Source organism: Glandiceps talaboti, chromosome 7 (assembly GCF_964340395.1).
Source record: "Glandiceps talaboti chromosome 7, keGlaTala1.1, whole genome shotgun sequence".
Taxonomy (NCBI): Eukaryota; Metazoa; Hemichordata; class Enteropneusta; family Spengelidae; genus Glandiceps; species Glandiceps talaboti.
In genome coordinates, this window is record NC_135555.1 from 19,419,785 (window position 1) to 19,440,614 (window position 20,830).

The following is a 20,830-nucleotide window of genomic DNA, read 5'->3' on the forward strand; positions in this document are numbered from 1 at the left end:
TTGATACGTTACGCAATGTGTTCAACACGTTTAATATACCCGTCCTACGAATGCGTCTTTTCATTCACGCGATATATTTTTTTTATTTACAGCCTCATTATCATATCAAAGATATATTTCAATTCCTCTAATTCGTGAAATATTAATGTTATTATTCACCATAGTTATATTGACTGCATCATTGACTGATGAGTGGCACTGTGCAAATTATAGAATTTCTTTTCCCAGACATCGACATTCTCCCCGTAATGTGGCTATTTCGAAAGCGAAGTAAAAGCATTCTTGATATCATGGAGGGCAAACATTCCAAACGTTTGTCACCACACAAGGAGACGGTTACCACCTGCAATTGCCCTCCGTTTGACCCTGAGTTGTCTGGTCACGGAGAGCTGGTTCTATGAAATCTCTATTTATACCCGGATAGGCTTCAGTCGGTTTATTTGTTTACATAGAAAATAGTCACTTCGATCACATAAAGGGACTGTGGATAATTACTGGAGTAGTTACTATTTATAATTATCATATACCGAAGTACACAAAATGTTAATCAAAACTGGACATGTCAAACTAAGTCAGTCCGCTCTTAATATAAATAATTGTTACATACATACATACATACATTCATACATACATACATACATACATACATACATACATACATACATACATACATACATACATACATACATACATACATACAGACAGACATACATAGTTGTATTATTATGTTAACATCATGAAAGATGATGAAATCAAACGGAATACCCACAGTATTTGCCTTCGTTTAACCCATTTGGAATCCGACGATAGACGGAGAGGGCGCTATAAGCACACGCATGAAGTTTGGCTCGCGGGGATTCCATATTGTACTGAAGACATACATGTGCCGTCTTATATGCTGATTATCCCAAATGTGTATATTTCTTTTTATAATAGATCTATCCGACCCAGACTCATATAGTGTATGTCAAACACCGGGTGAAGAAGAATGCTTCCCGTTTAGTTAATTACAAGCATATGAAACCAGTCCTGCACCAGCTGCAACAAGCTTAAGGGCTCATCAAGTAACCAAAGATATATTGACTAAAAATGGCCAATTACTAATTGTAGAAAAATATTGTATCTGTTAATTTGTGATCAATATTATATTATGTATGTAGTGTAGAGAAAATAAATTTTGAGCGAAAAATTGGTTTTCAATAAGTCAAACTGAATGAAAACTACATTAGTTGTAACTGTATCATTTGTCGATCAGACAACAATTTATTTACTAATAAACCAATCATTAGACATTCTACATGCTAATCAGGTGTTGATATTATCTATAAGTAGTAATGGTTGAGATCGAGATCGCCGTTGAGGGCGCTGATTTTAGGGTGCGTACTCAAAAATAAGTTTGATTTGATTTTGTTTACCATATGTGTAGAACTGCAGGTGTTCAGGATGTACGACATTATGAGTAAGTTATCGTATCAACTACTGATGAACAAATCAGTTTTACGTAGAGTCTGTCCTAATAACGTAGGAAATTCCTGAATATAGTCTTTTAAAAAATAAATAAAAAGTTTTAAATGGCTCTTTTAACTCAATGTATATCGTTGCCAGTGTTCCGTTTCATGTTCCCCCCAAGAATCCCAGTTCCAACTCCACTTAGAAAGTGTCCCTGTACAATGATTCCGTGTGTACCTCTCGCCGAGTAAAATAATTCCCTACTAAAAGTTATCGATAGTTGTTATTGACCTTGAAAAGAGATTCAAAGATTGTCAATAACATATACTGCCGTTTTAACAAAAGTGACTCGTTTTAATTCTACTAATATTTTATCAATATCTTGCAAAACGCTGACATATTTTCTAGTCTTAGTAATTTTAGAGAAAATGTCCTAAATCATATAGTTTGTGAATTGTACGGAACTTTGTCAATTTTTATATCTTATTTTTTAAAAATTGAATGTATTTTAGTCTATTCCATTTTGTGAGTCTGTCACAGGGGTAGTCCTATAGACAACTCACTCTCAAATTAATAAAAAATGAATAAATTAGTAAACAACAACAAAAACATACTATCTTTAGCTAGATCCCAAATTGAAGTCATACAAAGAACTTGAACAGTATTTAAATGTTATTCCCAATATTTGTCTTCATTCAGCCAAGGGAAAATACGAGTGACCTAAGGGGCCTTTGTCAACCTTTATGTTTCGAGTATTTTCCGGCTGAATGAAGAAGAATATTGGAGAATAACATAATTATACCAGTGCTAGTAATATCGAAGAAACATCAGGGAAAGTAATGACAACTTTGAACGTTTTGACTCAAATTTCGAACACAGCAAAACCAGTGGCGTAGACACGCGTTATCGTGACGTAGAAAACCAGCGCATATATTCTATATTTTTTGTTCAAGTTGAACTTGGCTTGAGCATGCGGTATAACATGTAATGTAATAATGTCAGTATAATGTCAATCGAAATAATGTAACAGTAATATTTAGGATTGTGGGGGCCAGTGGTGCGGATGTCTTTTAAAGAAATCGTAATGTAAAGGCCCTGTTTTTGGATAATTAAGATCAAAAGTGATTTTCAACTTTTTTATAATACAACAAATTATCTAGATAATAAAATAAGGGAGTATTGTAACAATGGTTAGTTAAATATTCACAATAATTTATTTCATTTCATCTATATAATATCATTTGTTAAACATATTGATTTATACATATTGTAAATATATGCATATACTGCAGATCGTATTCGTAAAGTTCGAATATATCCACATATCATACTGAATATATGTTATTCATAAACTTCCAATTTATATCGGTGCCGGTTATATTGTAAGGACCGTCAAGTAGCTGTAACTCTGCAAAATAGTTGGAAATCAAGAGCAAAATATTTCAAGGGACTCTCGCCGAACCTTCATACCATCAGAAATTTTATCCCCTCCTTCCCACCCCATTTCTCCTCCCCTCCCCGCCCTGTAAATTCTGCTTGTTCCCGAAGAAAACACACAAAATGAAATTATATTAAGTGAACCCATAACGATAAGTCTCAGCTTACCTATGAATATTATGGGTACCCTCAAATTTAAGCCATTGTTTGATCTCCTTCATTAAATTTACCCTCTATATTGATCACCGTGTGTTATGCATGCATGGATGGATGAACTGACAGTTCATTAGTGAGTGTGTATAACAAGACATTACTTCAGTTTGCCAAACACCTGCCCACATTTAATTTCAAATGACCTCTTTCTCTTTAAAAAATATAATACTTGTGAAAATTGGACATGGCTCAACAAATGCAGCTTTCGCATTAACAATTTACATTCCTATTCCGTTCGTGACAACGCGATGCGATGGTTGACTAGCTCTTTATTAGTAGTGGAGCTTCGCTGAGTACGCCATCATAGCATGACGTCATGATAACTTATTCATAAGTTGCTGAATACGTAATGAAGGTCGATTCTTCCTTGGGAGTGGTGTGAATGGATAGTAATCATGGCGGATAAGGAAGTTATTATGTACTGGCAAGCGTCGACGTTGTACATGTCTTGTCTCTTTTTTGGATGTCTTGTTGGATTGTTTGGGCTTGCTACAGGATCGGAGGATATATGTAAGTTGTTAAAAAATTTGCAAGCTTATAATTTCCCTTTCACCCCATATAACTGTAATGTACGTACTTGCACTACTTGTTGACTATTTACGATTGTCTGTGCACTAGTAAACATATATATAACGTTATACGTGCACAGGTACTGTACTACGTTGTGTTGTTTATTGGTCTGGGGGAAAACGAAGTATCGTCGCTTTAAATACTCAAATTAAACGTACACGGATGATCGGACCAGCTATACTCTCTCCATCACAGCAGTGGTTGCCATCGGTTCCAATTCACACACCGTCATGAACGTAAGGTCATTCAGGCAGGTCTCACTGTTAACAGCGTACGAGTTATACTGTTTTCACTCATGTTACCTTTCCGTACATAACTCCTTTAAAGTTGAAATAAGAATTGAGGCCATACCAAAAAAAATCAGTAGAATAATTTTCTATATACCAAATTATTTGCAACCACTGTAATACAAGTTCTACAAGTTGGGAGACGACTTCACCCTATTGAATATGCATAACATGCAAAGGTCATATAGAACACCGAGATCGTATACAACAAAGCTCCCCTGTTTTTTTCGCACAGTGTGTGATCGTTAACAGCCGTACCTGTTTGAGTGTCAATACATTTCACCGTTCGTTTTGTAGTAAACGACAACTCTTTCTGAACCGTGCTCTGTTTAGAAAGGACGTGTTGGACACTGACAATTACAACATGCCTTGGTCAGCATATTTTTTCATGACCATTTCTCACCGTGGGAAAGGACGTAACGCCGAAGTCTTGTCGAGTCAGTGTTCTATTGTTCGCTGTGTGGTATGTTTCATGCCTACACAAGTATCCACAATAGAGCACCACAACGATTATTTACCAGTCCTAGTTTCAAAGCACAGTGTCGTATACTATTATCATAGCATTTAGGTGTTGTCGTGTTTGATTTATCTTTCTCTTTCACATTAGGTGAACGTGCCCAAGTATATAGATCATATACATTTTTTTTATAGTTTTCAAATTGGATAAGTTATATATATATATATGTATATATATATATATATATATATATATATATATATATATATATATATATATGTGTGTGTGTGTGTGTGTGTGTGTGTGTGTGTGTGTGTGTGTTATAATTATATTATATATAATATATTCTCTAGTTGTATATACTAGTTACACTTATTGATGCATTGTTATATAATATTATATATACATATGCATACTGTAGTTTTATAGTTTTATATACAATATGTTTTACCATTAGCAAATATTTCATTCATTCATTCAGTCAGTCAGTCAGTCAGTCAGTCAGTCAGTCAGTCAGTCAATCAGTCGGTCGGTCGGTCGGTCGGTAAGCCAGTCATGACTTATTGGTGATGAGGGACCAAATTGATTAATTCTTGTTTGGATATACATTATTATATTATGTATTAGCGTCTGTCTTCAATCAAAGACAATTAATACCACACATTGCCAAATATTTTAGTGCGAAGTTGTTGTGAGTTCGAGACATTTAAAGGTCATATTCATCACCTTAACACTATTGGTATATTTTATATTTGTTCAAAGTCTGCCTTGTCAATAATATGTATAAGCGTTACCTTGCTTTCGTAAATGTTTGAGATTTTCTACTTTATCAGTTGAACACTCAAAGTGACTAAATGTGCAAGATCCATTTATGACCCCCCCCCCCATCCAAGCATAATGTGCGGAATTCCGATCTGACGGTACATGTGTGAGTGTGCGAGTGTTCGCTGTCACCGCGCATGACTCTACACCGTAGCTTTTCACAGTTTATACTCAGTCAAGTCCGTTATCTTTTACTATCCCACCCATGTCCAAACCAAACGCAAACTCATATATTTAACACTCCCAAGGAGGACACTATATTGTAAATTCTTTCGGTTTTATTGCACGTCTGCTAATTGAGAGCGAAATACCAAATTTAACATGTATGATTTGCTGGGAAAAGTTCAATACTTCACTAGCTGGTTTAATTGGATAGTTTTATTGTTAAATATACTGTTGTTAAAATGTGAACGGGCCTACGGGTTGTGTATGAACGAAATACCCTATGAATTACATCTGCACGGAGAATCCATCTCGAAACCTTTTTTTTTTTTAAATTTGTATAAAGAAAGGACAAAAGTGGCTAATGGAACTGTTTCTGTGACATCTGTCCCATTCATGAATGATTAACGATGCCGTGAGGTCGCCTTGGTGCCGTCCATGTAAGTATTTGGTAGGAACAACAACGGTGCTACGAGTGACCTCAAAGAACATCTAGGTAATTTACGACTACGCAGGTAACCCCCGATGTGAACAGTAAGGAGAAAGCCTTGCGTCATGGATGGAGGCTAGGGATGTTGTAATTTTGCCAAATTTGTTCTACTTGTTATTTCGACTTATGTGTAATGTTCGAAAAGCGTTAGAGAAAAAAAAGGAACCTTAACAAATTGATGTCAGTTGTCATATTTATCTGACCAATGAACTTGAAGAATGTACCCTTTGAATACATTCTCCGTGAACACGGTAGAGTGGTAGTAGACGTTGAGCAGGTATTAAACAGTACTTAATGTGATGTACATGTATATCCCTTTTCATCGAGGAGATAGTTTAACAGAAAAACAACGCCCACACCTTTTTTTCATATTTCAAATCATCAGCGTTTCAACCAACGAAAGTAAATTCTCTTGGCGAGGAGGCGCTCACTGTCATGGGACAACTACGGTTCTTCGTCCCCCCTTAGATCGAACGTCTTAGCTGTCTATTATCCGATGGTATGTGCCGATAAGTACTTCAGTTATTGATTAAATAATCACACATAATCCCCGAAGTAAGTTCCCATTATTAAGGGCAGAAAAAAACAAAAAGCAGACACAAAGCATAACTCATTTACTCTCCTGTCTACAGTAAACAAAGACCCAAATTTGGACACGCTACACAAAGAAAGTTTATTCAATCGATTGGACAGATTGTTACTTTTTTTTGAATGTGTTAAAATTGATCAATTAGCATAAAACGTTCAATTTTCCAGACAGTTACGACCGTGACTAATTAAGCCCAACCACCGCTATCAAGGGCCTGCTACTATAACAAACTTAAAGTTCGTAGATTCGCAGACATTTTGGGCTTACATTTCTGTATATATACATACTTCAAGTTGACCATGTTGCAGCGTCCATGGAGAACTTTTTTCAAAACATTTAGCCTAAATACAAATGAATAAACTGAAATAAATGTAATAAGTATACGGTGTCTATCATGGGTTCTGTATACCATGGAGGTAGAAACACACGTCAACGTTTATCCTAGTTGTTCAGCACTTTCAGAAACAATATGAAACCAATACAACCAGAGACAAATAATTTCAGTTTTTTTGTATGTTTCGTAATGTGATGTAACTGTAGATCTATATATGTGTAGATAAACGAATACAAATATGAAAATAATATTATAATGCTGAGGTTGTCACGTGTCACGGTTTGACTTGTAACAGACACTTTCAACTGTCTATCAAAAAGTTATTTATAACATTACGAGTTACTAAAAAAATACACCTGAAGTGATTCTGTGAAATTAACCCTCTAGCATGAAGGTATGCCGCGCATACACAAAGGTGTACTCAAGATTCTGTCGACAATGAGATAGGTAGAGATCGCACTTCAGGGCGTGTATATCCATAGACCCGACGTGTAGGGTCTATGGTATGTCTAAACAGAAAAGAGAAGCTATACACGGTATCCTATAGCAACGTATATTCCCCTTTGACACTATTCATCACTCCTCGTCTAACCATAAACAGTGGAGGGCACTACTAGCCCGCTTGCAGCGAGGAGTACAATGGTCAATTTACACACATTGTTCAACAGCCATAACAATACTCGTGTTGTAACTATCAAGTGATCTAACGCTTAGACCATAGACCTAGTGGGTGGAGGGTCTCTGCTTAGACCATAGACCCTCCGAGTCCACGACGGTCTATTCTTAGACCCACTATATTCATTGTTCTAATCATAGACCCTTGGTGGAGGAACTATGTTCTAATAGTTATCTTTACAAAAATAATACATAGCATGACATAAGGTGAGACTAAGTCAATAAACATTCTCGCCAAAGAGATTTGTAATCAGAGGCAAGGACGACGAAGAGAACACGGAACCATGGATCTATTATTGAGACCTCAATAATAAATCCATTACGGAACTCGGTGTAATAATGAATACTTGTAAAAAAGGTCACCCTTTGTCAAAATTGTGTTGAGTTTGTTTTATAAGCAGGGACCAGCCAAACTACAAAGTGAACGGAACCGGGTCTTGAAAGTAACTTGATTAATAAAGGGTGTCCCTTTTTACAAAAAAACCCCATCATTTCGACAATACACATATAGTCTCTTTATCGCTAAAAATGAGTGATGTTAGTCGGCTGGATCGTGATGTTTTACATCAAATGTTCTGATTAGAATGTTATGATTAATGTTGATACATCATACTACCAAATTATGATCTGGTCGCAAGAGCTTTCTAACTTTACAATGATTGTAATATAATTGTTCCTGTTCAGTGCCATAGAACATTACGTCGTATTGGAATTTAGAGTTATACACATCCTTTTGATTGATTTGTTGATTGATTGATTAATTGATTGATTGATTGATTGATTGTATCATTGATTGATTGATTGATTGATTGATTGATTGATTGATTGATTGATTGATTATTTGATTGATTGATTGATTGAATAATAATATATTCAGGTTCATAACTGAGTTGACATCAAAGTAGACAATGCAAGGTTGACATAACAAGTACATGTGTATTACCTGCACTGTGACAAATTGCAAAAAAAACCCCCACGGTATAGGTAGTATAGACACATTCAATAAATTAATTCCTTGACGTCGAACTATTAAAGTGGCCATATGGATGAGAATTACGGTATTTATTTTGGATTTACCATAATTTACCACGGCGTCCTACTTGAAAAATGAACGTATGACAAGTCCTTGTTTGTGGCTAACTCAATAAATTGCAAAATATCGATAACTGTTTCAAATGTTTGTTATTGTACGTACAATAACAACTTTTTACACCTTTTTTTTTTTTAGCTTTTTGCAATGTAACGAGTTACAGACACAGAGTAGGTCTATGTTGTTTCACTATAATTGTGCAAGTAGGACGCCACGATAAAATTGTTTCATAAATTAAAAAATCCAAAATTAATACCCAATCTTCATCCACATGGCCACTTTTGTCTGTGTTGGATTAAGATTGAGATTAAGATAATCAGTAGTCTTGCATGATTAAGAAAGCTTTGAGAAGAGATGTTCCTGTGCAACAGAATGATCCCGTCCTAAATTAAAGCCCATGGCCTTAACGATAAGATGGCACAGCCAAGGGGCCAACCATGGGCCTTTAACACCAACCAAAAGAATGTTGCTGCAACAGTGTCCAATGTGAACGCGCCAGTATTACGACCTCGTCGTAAAGCCACAAGCCTCTTTACGGCATAAAATATGCTGTAGCTCAGTGCTGCATAGGATAATGAGGTTTTCAAAACCAAATTTGTCTCTATAGGCTGTGTATACATGTCATTAATTTTATCGCAAGAAAAGCGTCGAAGCATGGATTTGTACACAATAGCAGTGCCACCAAGTATGTTGATACCCTTACGAAACTAAACACATCGGGTCAAGCCAAAGGGCAAATTCCCAATGATCAATATTCGTCGATAGTTGTGTAAGACAGATCACGTTACCCCGTTGGATGCTATTACCCAGCCAACTATTGTTAACGTTCAATGAACACTTTCCCTGCCGCCATAACAATCATGACCCGCGCCGGTCAACCCGTTGGAGCATATTATATACTTACATTGTAACTCGGGGATACGTCGACAAAGACGTTTTAAATTCGAATGTCGCATATTTTTCAGCATTTGCCAGTTATGTGCAGAATAACTCGTATTTGTATGGATAAATATGACAACAGTATTGACTTTTTTTTAAAACATTGCACTAGTTTCGCGAATAGAAAGTTTGAGCCGGGAAAGGAAACTGAGAATCGTGATAATAAATTGTAATTTCGATATATTATTTAGTTGTTTCTGTTATTGTATCTATGTTAACCTATATTAGGGAGCCTTCAGTAATTGCAGGGGGGGGGATAAAGCCCGGTTTGATGCGTAAAGTGTGACCCTCACTGAATGTTCTCTCTCAAAAACATGATCACTCCCCTCTTCAAATTCTTCAAAACTCAGGGTTGAAATGCTGTCAAACGTGAATAGGGGCACAAGTGCAGATTCAATGGTAAGGACTCGTTCCCACCGCTGCCAACACATTGATCTTTTTATATAGGCATTGCTTGGTTGTTTTCCACTACTACGACCACGTCGAATGTGTGTGATGGCTTTGAATCTAATTGGCAGATAGAACTGAAAACTAAACTCCTAAACCCGTAATGGGTGAACTACCGATATTTCATGAGCGAGATCATCATCCCTGGGGGACCCACTGACCTCTCCTCACTGCACAAGACACAATTGATGCAATGTTGTCAGCAGCGATTTGACTATATTATGTTGCCAAATATGTGGAGGTGGAGGATCTGGCAGCTGTGGAATGTGTGACACTGGTGGCAGTGATGGGATGCCAAATAACGCAAAGTTAAATGATACAATGAGCCAGCGTAAAGTATGACCCTCCGCTGATTCCACTTTCCAAAATGTGGCCCCTCAAAGATATCGATTTGTGAAATATGCCCCTCCCTTTATAATTACTGAAGTTTCCCTTAGAATAGCGTTGCGCATCATACCGTCTACAGCTTTGGAACAAACACATGAAATAAAATCCATGGTGTCTGAGTCCATTCATTATATAAACCGACACAACCAACGAGTTTAAAATCTACTTGACAATTGGGGAATTTTTCAGTATTTCGTGAAAGAAAGAGAAGAGTGGTCTTTGTGTTGGTCATCATACAAATAGTAGTGTACTAGACGCAGAGTAAGAGAGATTCGAATACCTTTTTAAAGTCATACATTTCAAATTTGTGTTATTTTTTTTATTCCAACGGAATATTTGAATCGTGTTTTTTCACAGATTGGCATCACAAAATGGATAAAAATTACGCTTAAACAACAATATGAAATACTAGTTGTCGAGTTACGACAACAGCGTTACATTCTATGCCATTCCCTGATCAGATGATACTAATACTGCAGGTTTAATTGCCTTGTGAGTGATCTGAGTTCATACATAAACCCTCCACCAAGGAGGGTCTATGGTTCATGTCACTGAACAGATAATACATGATGGTTATAATGTACAGAGCTACGAGGTGTTTGACATAGTCAAAGTGTATCTGATGTTGAAGGGGAGCTTCAGACTCTTAACCGCTCCATCACACCTGCTTTACCGAGTCTCCCAGACGTGTCAAAACTAACATCTTCAACAACAACGACGTTGAATACTTCAGATATACCAAGAAAATTAGGTAATGATAACAATACTATTACAAGTAGATTTCGAGTGACTTTGGAGCTGATATATATATATATATATATATATATATATATATATATATATATATATATATATATATATATATATATATATATATATATATATATATATATTCATCTATTTTTGACATATTGATATCTAAGATATAGTACATAGTACCAGGAAATGGAATAGAAGTAGTTGTCTAGCAACTAATCGAGTCCACTGAACCCCTGTCAAATTTCAGACATTTTTTTCAAATTTTTAGACAAAATGCAATATCTTAATACCTGGGCCTTCGAAACTCTTTCAAAACACTCAGCTGCAGTGCAAATCCATGGACACGAGTAAGTTCCAATTTTTCATGATAGCATTACTCCTTTATTGTGTGCATGCAATGTTCAAGATAAAAATCCTTTGTGATGATGGAGATGATGATTATATTTAATAGGGTTATTAAATGTGTGAAGCTTTGTGGTTGGAAAGTATAGATGACAAGGCATAGAGTTTCTCACGCTATCATTTCCGAACGCAGCAGCAGACGTCTGACTTGTCTGTCTGTCTGTCTGTCTGTCTGTCTGTCTGTCTGTCTGTCTGTCTGTCTGTCTGTCTGTCTGTCAATCTAAAAATCATCACAATAGTCTGATTGGATTTGTGACAAACACGAGAGCTAAGAAAATTCTGGAATGAAATAATTACGCCTTAGGTGAAATTTGGACAAGGATATCAGCTAATCAAAATAGGCTGTATTACGTAAGAGTAATATTTGATATCGAGGCTAGGAGGTGTGAAATTGACGTCATTGGCGACGTGGGGTTGGGATAGATTACGTGGCATCTTTCCAATTTCACGGAGATTAAATATCATCAGCAAATTGTGACGGGGTGTCATTGTTCGAAAATTTCAATCTCTCCACCCAATTCAGGCTTACTAAGAAGTCGTATTTGGTCCAATAATATAAGAGCTAAATAATACAGTATAGATGTCACAGTTAAGACACTGAAAAGAAACCTTTGAAACCATCCAGAATAGATATATATACTCAGCAGCTTCATTTGAACATATAGAATAAAGAGTAAAGTGTTTCTGGCCAAGACGTTGGGTCACGTGACTGGACATAAGCGATAATTAATATGATGGATTACGCCTACTGAGCCAGCTCAGCAAAGCCTGAGTGAATCGTCTTGGCCTGAAACACTTTACTGTTTATATATATATATATATATATATATATATATATATATATATATATATATATATATATATATATATATATATATATTTGTGTGTGTGTATGTTTGTGTGTGTGTGTGTGTATGTTGGTGTATATATGTAATTATATATATACTTATATATAATGTATATATTTCATATACTGACATTGTGATTCGTCGTGTTGGTAGCTAGAATATAACATATGAGTACAGCACTATGGAACCAAAATAAACCATAGCGTTATGGACCCTAAATACGTCGCTTTGTCACTTTCGGACATGACAATGCACATACGAAACTATGTACACGACGGGGTACTACGTACAGTGCCTGTGATTCATCCGGGTCATGGTCATATAGCTAGTCACAGAATATAGAGAATCGAAACAACAAATTCATTAACTATAGGTCACGTCAGACATCGAAAAGACACCCACCATATATATATATATATATATATATATATATATATATATATATATATATATATATATATATATATATATACTCAGTATATATATATGATTCGTTGCTGTGTAAAGTACCAATTGATGTGCAAATTGATAGTGTCATATTAATCCGTCATTACATGCCAGAACCAAATTTGTTGATGGTGACAGTCAGTCTGATGTCAAAACCCTACAATTGAAATAAGAAAACGAGAAAAATAAATACAGTTTTGGACAATATCCAAGTAAAAAACTAAACCTGTATATGAAAAATTTGCAGTGGGTACTCGTTTATATGTATGTTGAGGAGAAAGTCGGTCCTGGGACTCGGAGTAGGCGGCTGCAGCTTGGATGTCGACGTAACGGTATAACCGTACTTCATTACGTACAGGGGAAAATTTAGACAACAATACTTTGACCAAAATGGTTGTATGTGGGAAATAAAATTCAACGTATAACCCGACACCTTTTACTGTATAATTTAAAGGAAGTGTGATATGTAATGAATTCATTTTTCTGAAGTCATTATAGTTGTTACGTATTCAACAACAATAGCGTTTAATATTCGTGTTAGTTTTGATATGAAAGGGTCACAGGGTTGCTTGATGCAGTCAATGGAAAACGTTAAACCCGGAAATTGAATTGCTAAGAATATCACCCCCCCCCCACCCCAGGTCGTTCTACTTGAAATTAATATGTTATAATTATGAACTTTGTGATATTGCAGTAAAAAAAACTAATCGACCTGTAATAGGTGAGGTATCATGATAGTATTTTTTTAAATAGATATTTAAGATACATGATATATAATTCGAATCTCGTGTTACAACATTATGATAGCAAATTGAGTCCAAAATTAACTTTCGCGTAATCATATCCACCGTAATATATACAACTCAGAAAAAAACAGCAGTGCGTTTGCTTGAATGACGGTTGCCAAGGAAATACTTCACGCAAAAACAAAATTAGGTAAAAACAAGAATGCAGATGATACATAAACAACAGCGGTGTCACTGGTGTAGGTTCAGGCAATGCTTTTATCAGTTTGTTATGTCTGTGGAAGTTATAGTGTAACAGTAACAGTCAGACTTGATTGTTATAATGTGTAGGTTCAGGCAATGCTTTTATCAGTTTGTTATGTCTTTGGAAGTTATAATGTAACAGTAACAGTCAGACTTGATTGTTATAATGTGTAGGTTCAGGCAATACTTTTATTGGTTTGTTATGTCTGTGGAAGTTATAATGTAACAGTGACAGTAAAAGTTACAGTCAGACGTGATTGTTATAATGTGTAGGTTCATGCAAATTATCAGTTTGTTATGTCTGTGGAAGTTATAAGGTAACAGTAACAGTTAGACTTGTAATAATGTGCAGCGTTTTGAGCTATGGAATCCGGGAGACTCCTAGGCCCCATGGTGTATATCCTTTGACAAGTTATCGACACTATTTACACTGTAATGTCTTTGCATGAAACTTGTCGTCTCATTTGTGCTTACGACAAGTAAGCAAACTCATCGGTATTTTGTCGACGTGTTGTAACACATACAAATGTAGCATGATCCAATTACTGTTTTTGGACCCGTTAATCGTACTAATGTGTTGAAACTGAGTTCTTATCATGTCATAAATATCTCCTGAACCACAGTACACCTCATTTTCCCCTTTGCCGCTCTGTTAATTTTCACAATTTACGGTTTATGACTATATGCATCATTGCACTTGTTCCATATATAGAAGTGCGTTCATAATTTTGATCAAATATAATTTGGTCCCCGTTAATTATTTAATAGTAGTAACGACAGATGTCTTTCAGGACAATTTAACTTTTAAGAAACATGAAAATACAACTGCTAAGTCAGTAGGATTGAGAATGATATCAAATATGTCATTTTTATATCAAAAATAGCAATATAAATTATAAACATACCCAACGGATGGACTCTAGATATTGAATTAATATTTTTATTTCTACGTATGCAGTTGCTTGGTAACAGCGACCTGAATTAAATATGAAAAACAAACTGCCATTAGCAAATTCCACATTTATCATGCAATGTATGTTATTACCTAATTTATTGGCTTGAACTTTTTAATAATTTATTTCAGACTACATGGCAAACTGGGACCACTGCATAGAGAAGATAGACTCCACAGTACAAGGAGGTCGCGTGTCGTCACAAATCCATGACCACTACAGTAGAGACATTGACTGTATCATGACTATCGAAGCCGAACACGACCAGCAAATTTTAGTAAAATTTGAAAAATTCGACATTCCCGATGTATTGTGGGATGAGTGCAAGGACGCCCTTTACGTTTACGAAGGCTACGATAGCAATCCGAACAACTCACTGACGACAGAGGGCGGACTTTGTGGAACGAAGATACCCTCCGATATCTCCAGTAACGGTCGCGCCTTGACTTTGCGCTTTAGGACTAACAACGCCGTTGAGGGGAGGGGGTACACATTTGTATTTGCTGCATTTACTGTTTCTTGGGGTAAGTGTACATAATATACTGACAAGAATGTGAAACATTGGACCGATTGTATGAGAGATACATCACCATCGATCAACAACTTGTAATACACCAATTTCACTCAAAATTCACCGCGTCTGAATCTCTTTGCTACAACACATGGCATCATATAACAGAGCATCCTTAAAGTAAAATAAAATATAATGCGCAAATATAAACAAACATTTCAAACCAAGATTTTTAAAACATTGAAACATAATCGTAAAATTCCATCCAATTCTAAAAAATGTCACTTCCCCACGATTTTCAATCATTATCCAAACATTTAATATTACCAACAAATATATATATATATATTTTTTTAAACATCTGTTCTCATTTGCGCATTCTCGGAATTTTAACGATGCACCTACATATCTTTCATACCAACAGTTACACATACGTGTCCGAGAGAGGGAGATTTTCGTTGTGAGAATTCACGATGTATTGAGCCTACATTACTGTGCGATGGTAACGACAACTGTGGTGACGGTACAGACGAATCTACCAGTGAATACGAAGCAGACTGTCCTCTCCGTGAGTACTGCCGTATTTACTACCAAACCGAAGTGACTATAATGTTTCATAGTCAGCACGATGTCTCACTTTGTTACAAATTACATAAAAACAATATACAGGTCCTGAAACTGATAGCGTGCACTGCATTATGAAATGATACATTTTATCTCACTGTGAACATAAATCACAATCACTTTACGATGAAACAAGGGTTCAGACACAAAGCCCTTTATTGAGTTCAAAGTGAGATACAATGTAACATTTCATCTTCCTGCGCGCTATTAACGGTCTGTAATTTTGCTTGTGTAAATTGTAACACATTTAAACAACGTTGTGTGCAAACATTGTGCCGCCTTATTGAAACTCTATAGTCGTTGAGTTTGGTAGTATGTTCTCAGAATTACAAAAAAAATGTAACTTTGTAAATAAAGATAGTAACCAGTTGGGCGATGGACCACAGTATTTTAGTCGTCGTGTTTTCATTACATTAGAGGGCGCTGTGTACTGAAGTGACATCAGCACTGTGAAACGTTAACATGCATGAACACAGACTCATATATACACTCTATCAGCTTCGGGAAAAAGCTAAACGAATACACGATAGTATACTAGGGTCTATGTTGTGTTGAGTTTGCTTCGAATTGCCAGAATACTTTTCTCTCGTCTTCATCTTGTTAAAGAGGTACAGGCTGATTTTATGAGATTTTTAACTTTGCTTAAAATTATTAGTATGATGGTGATTAAACTTTTCCATAAAAATATATAAAATATATAAATGCATGCCTTCGGCGACTTTAACATCGTATTGTGCTGGTGGCGTTGTTACCCAATCTAATTAAAATCTGATGTAAGAATATGACTCAATTCCTTGATTTACCTTTATTTACTTTATGTATTATCGTTTGCGATTTTGTAATCATCTCTAGCAAGGGATGATCAAATATGGTTCATTAAGTAGAACAGCACCGCTATCGTTTAATACATAAACTAATGAATGAATGAATAATAAATGGATGAATGAATGAATGAATGAATGAATGAATGAATGAATGAATAAATAAATAAATAAATAAATGGATTTTTGGGGTTGAGGGTGTGGATGGGTGGGTGGGTGGGTATGGATAGACAGACAGACACAGACAGACAGACAGACAGACAGACAGACAGACAGACAGACAGACAGACAGACAGATAGATAGATAGATAGATAGATAGATAGATAGATAGACAGACAGACAGACAGACAGACAGACAGACAGACAGACAGATAGATAGATAGATAGATAGATAGATAGATAGATAGATAGATAGATAGATAGATAGATAGATAGATAGATAGATAGATAGATAGATAGAATATTGTTCTGTATAAAACTCGGGTTGTTCTCCTTTAAGTTTGATGGCACGTTCATTTTGAAATAGTTCATATCTTTGTGTCTTTCAGCATGGACTGACGTCATTGGTAACATTCTGCGACTAGGCAATGCCGCCATTATTGGACTGCTCGCCGTCTTAATTGCCCTGGTAATATCCATGATATGCCTTATCGCTTGCTGCTGTAGAAAGAGGCGATGCTGTACTGGACGAAGCAGGAAAAAACGATACATGAGATATTCGCAAGCCGTGCGAGGCGAAATCGCCGGAAACACTTTACAATACCAACATGAAAGGAGAAAGGCGAAGAAAAAAGACGAACAGTCGTCCACACTGCGAAGTTACACCCCCGCCATAATGGAGGGAGGGTTTGCAGGGGATGATTATTTTAAGGGAAATAGGCGGCGAAGTCGTGAGATTTATAGACCGATAAGGGAGGATTCGTTCCCTCAGCTACCGACACCGTCAAATACCCCCATCAACGTCGACACACAGCAACAGAATCGGGCCTCGTCGTCGTCTGATCTTCAAGACCCGAACATGATTTCTGCGGTCATGACGTCACTAGAAAGAGAACGTCGTCGCCAGGGTTTGGAAGAAACGGATAGCCTTGATATTTGATGTCGTCACCACTGGAAAATATAAAAGACGATGTCAATTTGTATAATTTGTTGGTTTTTTTCCAACCCGGACGCTGGAAGTCTGGTAAAGTTTTAGTGGTTGTTCTTCTGTCAAGGTGATGACGAGAGGAACCCTACAACAATCCAATACAACTCTCGTTAACCACAAGGTTTATCACAAACAAAACATATACACTTTTATAGATGAATCTCTGGTAATTAATCCAGCTGATCCCTGAGGATAACACAACCATCAATGTAATTGCAAAATAGTAGCCTAAAAATATACTATAGATTGAAGAATATCACAAAGTGTTAGCTACTCAACGTAGGTGGCGCCAGATCGGTCACACTGGATTAGAACTCGCACGTCGTGATAGGTCAGAGTTTAACTTTTATGGGAGCAATTTTGTAATTTTGTAAGTGCCTTTTTAAAGGTGTACCTTTTTATTACGAATATATATAACAGCTCAATAATCGCACAACTCAACAAGACAATGGTAAGATAGACTTGAAATAACAGACAGAGATCTAGAGAGGCAGACAGACAGACAGACAGACAGACAGACAGACAGACAGACAGACATACATAGAGGCATACATACATACATACATACATACATACATACATACATACATACATACATACATACATACATACATACATACATACATACATACAGACAGACAGAGGCAGGCAGGCAGACAGACAGACAGACAGACAGAAAGAAAGACAGACAGACAGACAGACAGACAGACAGACAAAGGGAAGATATACAGACAAAGGGGAAGATATACAGACAGACAGACAGACAGACAGACAGACATGGTCAGAAAAGGAAAAACTAAGAAGGACGATTAGACGGGCATATACATGTACGTACCCGGACAAACAAACATGATATTGTATGCAGAGGGCCGTAGAGGAAGGAGAGGAGGGAAAGACAGTCATATAACTGAATTTTGCCAAGAAGAGCACCAAATAAACTTTCCAACCAATATAAATCACCTGACGCAAGGAATAGTACGTACACTGGCTACATGACATGACCCAGGTAAAACCTATGACGTTTAGAGTTTAATTCACTCATGATCTGTTGTTTTTTCATTAATCACATGAACACATGTACAGCCTTCATGATGGTGGGAATTAGCCCTTTTAATAATGCAGATACATGTACATGCTTGTACTTTAAAACGTTTTCTAATAAGGCTTTGTCTCTTTAGTTGCCATAGTAATCATTGGTTGCCACGTAAATCATTGGTTGCCAATGGGTATTTCACCCATTAATTTGTGAGACCTTCCTTCTACTTACAAGGTCTTATATGTATATATATATATATATATATATATATGAAAGCCAAGTTATAATGGTGTTCAACAATGGAACACATGATATTCCAACTCCCACCCTATTCCCTGCACAGAGATGTATATTGTTCCATGCGGTGTTGATATCACGTTGCATACACATGCATCTAGACAATTCAATTGTGTTGCATTCAGGAAATGCGGCTATCATACGTACCGTAGAAATGATGTGGGCATGCTGTTTTTGAGAATCTCAAATTTAAAGATCGGCTCATTTCAACCCTACACTAAGAATAAGAGAGACACAATACAACAGGATCATTTGTCAATCACTTCTAAAAGTGATAAAACATCAGCTTAAAAACAGGCTGCAGGTAAAAACAATACACATGGACTTGATGATGTTATAATTATTTACTTTCCAACTAAACTGACAATCAATATGTTAACCTGTCTATTTCTACATCCCCACTGTGTACGGCACCTATATAATTCTGAAGTTGTTGTCTGAGTATGTGTAAAACACATGTCAAGGTTTACATGATTGAAACACCATGGCAACCTTATTTGTACTGTATGATAAATGGAAATCTCGCATGTAGTTCTAGTCTGAAATGAATTTTTAAGATTTACACAAACTTAGATTTATTATTAATCGAGGCCCGCAAAATCTACTCATTTTTTTCCCTCTTGTGAAAGTCTGACTGGATAATTTTACTGTCATTATAAAAGGAGCCCCAGAAGCTCATACTAATCAACTTTTTGTTTTGTACATTCTGTATCAGGTTTATGACTTGTCGCCATAGGCAACGATATGAGAATAATTTGAAAATTTACAACTTCCTCCTTTTTTGAAAACATTCACTGGCAAATTTTACAAGGTCTGGCTTTCTATACACAAGGCCTCCTATCATGTAGACGAATCTACTGATATATGTATAATCTTTCGGCAGATGGAGGGATGAGAATCATTTCCTGCCGTCATTCATAAATTCTATACACGCTAGATTAAGAATGCTGTTGCCTTGAGACATCCTGTATATTTTGTATTACTACGTTAGAAGTCGAGTTTTCGGTTTCCTAAATTTATATAGACTCAAACTAAAAATATTGTCTTTCAATGCGGTGCCTTACACAAGTTGCTGATAGCGGTGCCTTTGCTGTGTGGATAGAATCACCCTGTATAATCAAGATAGTGTGAACACTGGCTAGGCCCCAATATATAAACTAAGTGATCACGGAATTCGTCAGAAACGCCACCCTACTATGAGTATAATTAAAACAAACGTCCTTCCAATAGCGTATATCAGCATACACATATCACAACATTGGATTTACCTTTGTGTCTTATCTGATCCGAGGGTCTATGGGTTTATCTTAGTTTAGCTAAAGTTTGGTTTCCACTGTCGTATTTTGCTAGCATGTGAAGTACTGTAAAATGTTTGTGTTGTAGAAAAAATCCGAGTCGTTCAACCAAATATACTACTGACACAAGATAAGTCTAGATATTCGTCTAGGTTGCACGATGTTTTTTTTTCTTAAATTTACGTTTCCCAAAACTAGTATATTCTTACCGTGCCTTGCATAATACTCACCACAGACATTGGTATTATGATGAAGACTTATCTGCACAGTTGAACAGTTACAAATAAATTTAAACTTTGTACTGCACCAAAATACTTTGATAAATGCTAGCTTTCAACCTACGAGTCCTCAG

General features: G+C 36.2%; 1 protein-coding gene across 1 annotated transcript; it reads left to right on the plus strand.

Moving 5' to 3' along the window:
• Positions 1-3,482: 3,482 nt before the first annotated feature.
• Positions 3,483-18,296, plus strand: LOC144438204 (uncharacterized). Its single transcript, XM_078127247.1, has 4 exons — positions 3,483-3,609; positions 14,878-15,270; positions 15,682-15,825; positions 17,252-18,296. Exons 1-4 carry the CDS (start codon positions 3,495-3,497, stop codon positions 17,800-17,802), a joined length of 1,203 nt encoding a protein of 400 aa, XP_077983373.1. The 5' UTR covers positions 3,483-3,494; the 3' UTR covers positions 17,803-18,296.
• The last annotated feature ends 2,534 nt before the right edge of the window (positions 18,297-20,830 follow it).

Coding starts and splice junctions, on each gene's coding strand:
- LOC144438204 (XM_078127247.1), top strand. CDS start 3,495: ATGGCGGATAAGGAAGTTATTATGTACTGGCAAGCGTCGACGTTGTAC. Junction 3,610..14,877: donor TACAGGATCGGAGGATATAT/GTAAGTTGTTAA, acceptor AATTTATTTCAG/ACTACATGGCAAACTGGGAC. Junction 15,826..17,251: donor CGAAGCAGACTGTCCTCTCC/GTGAGTACTGCC, acceptor TGTGTCTTTCAG/CATGGACTGACGTCATTGGT.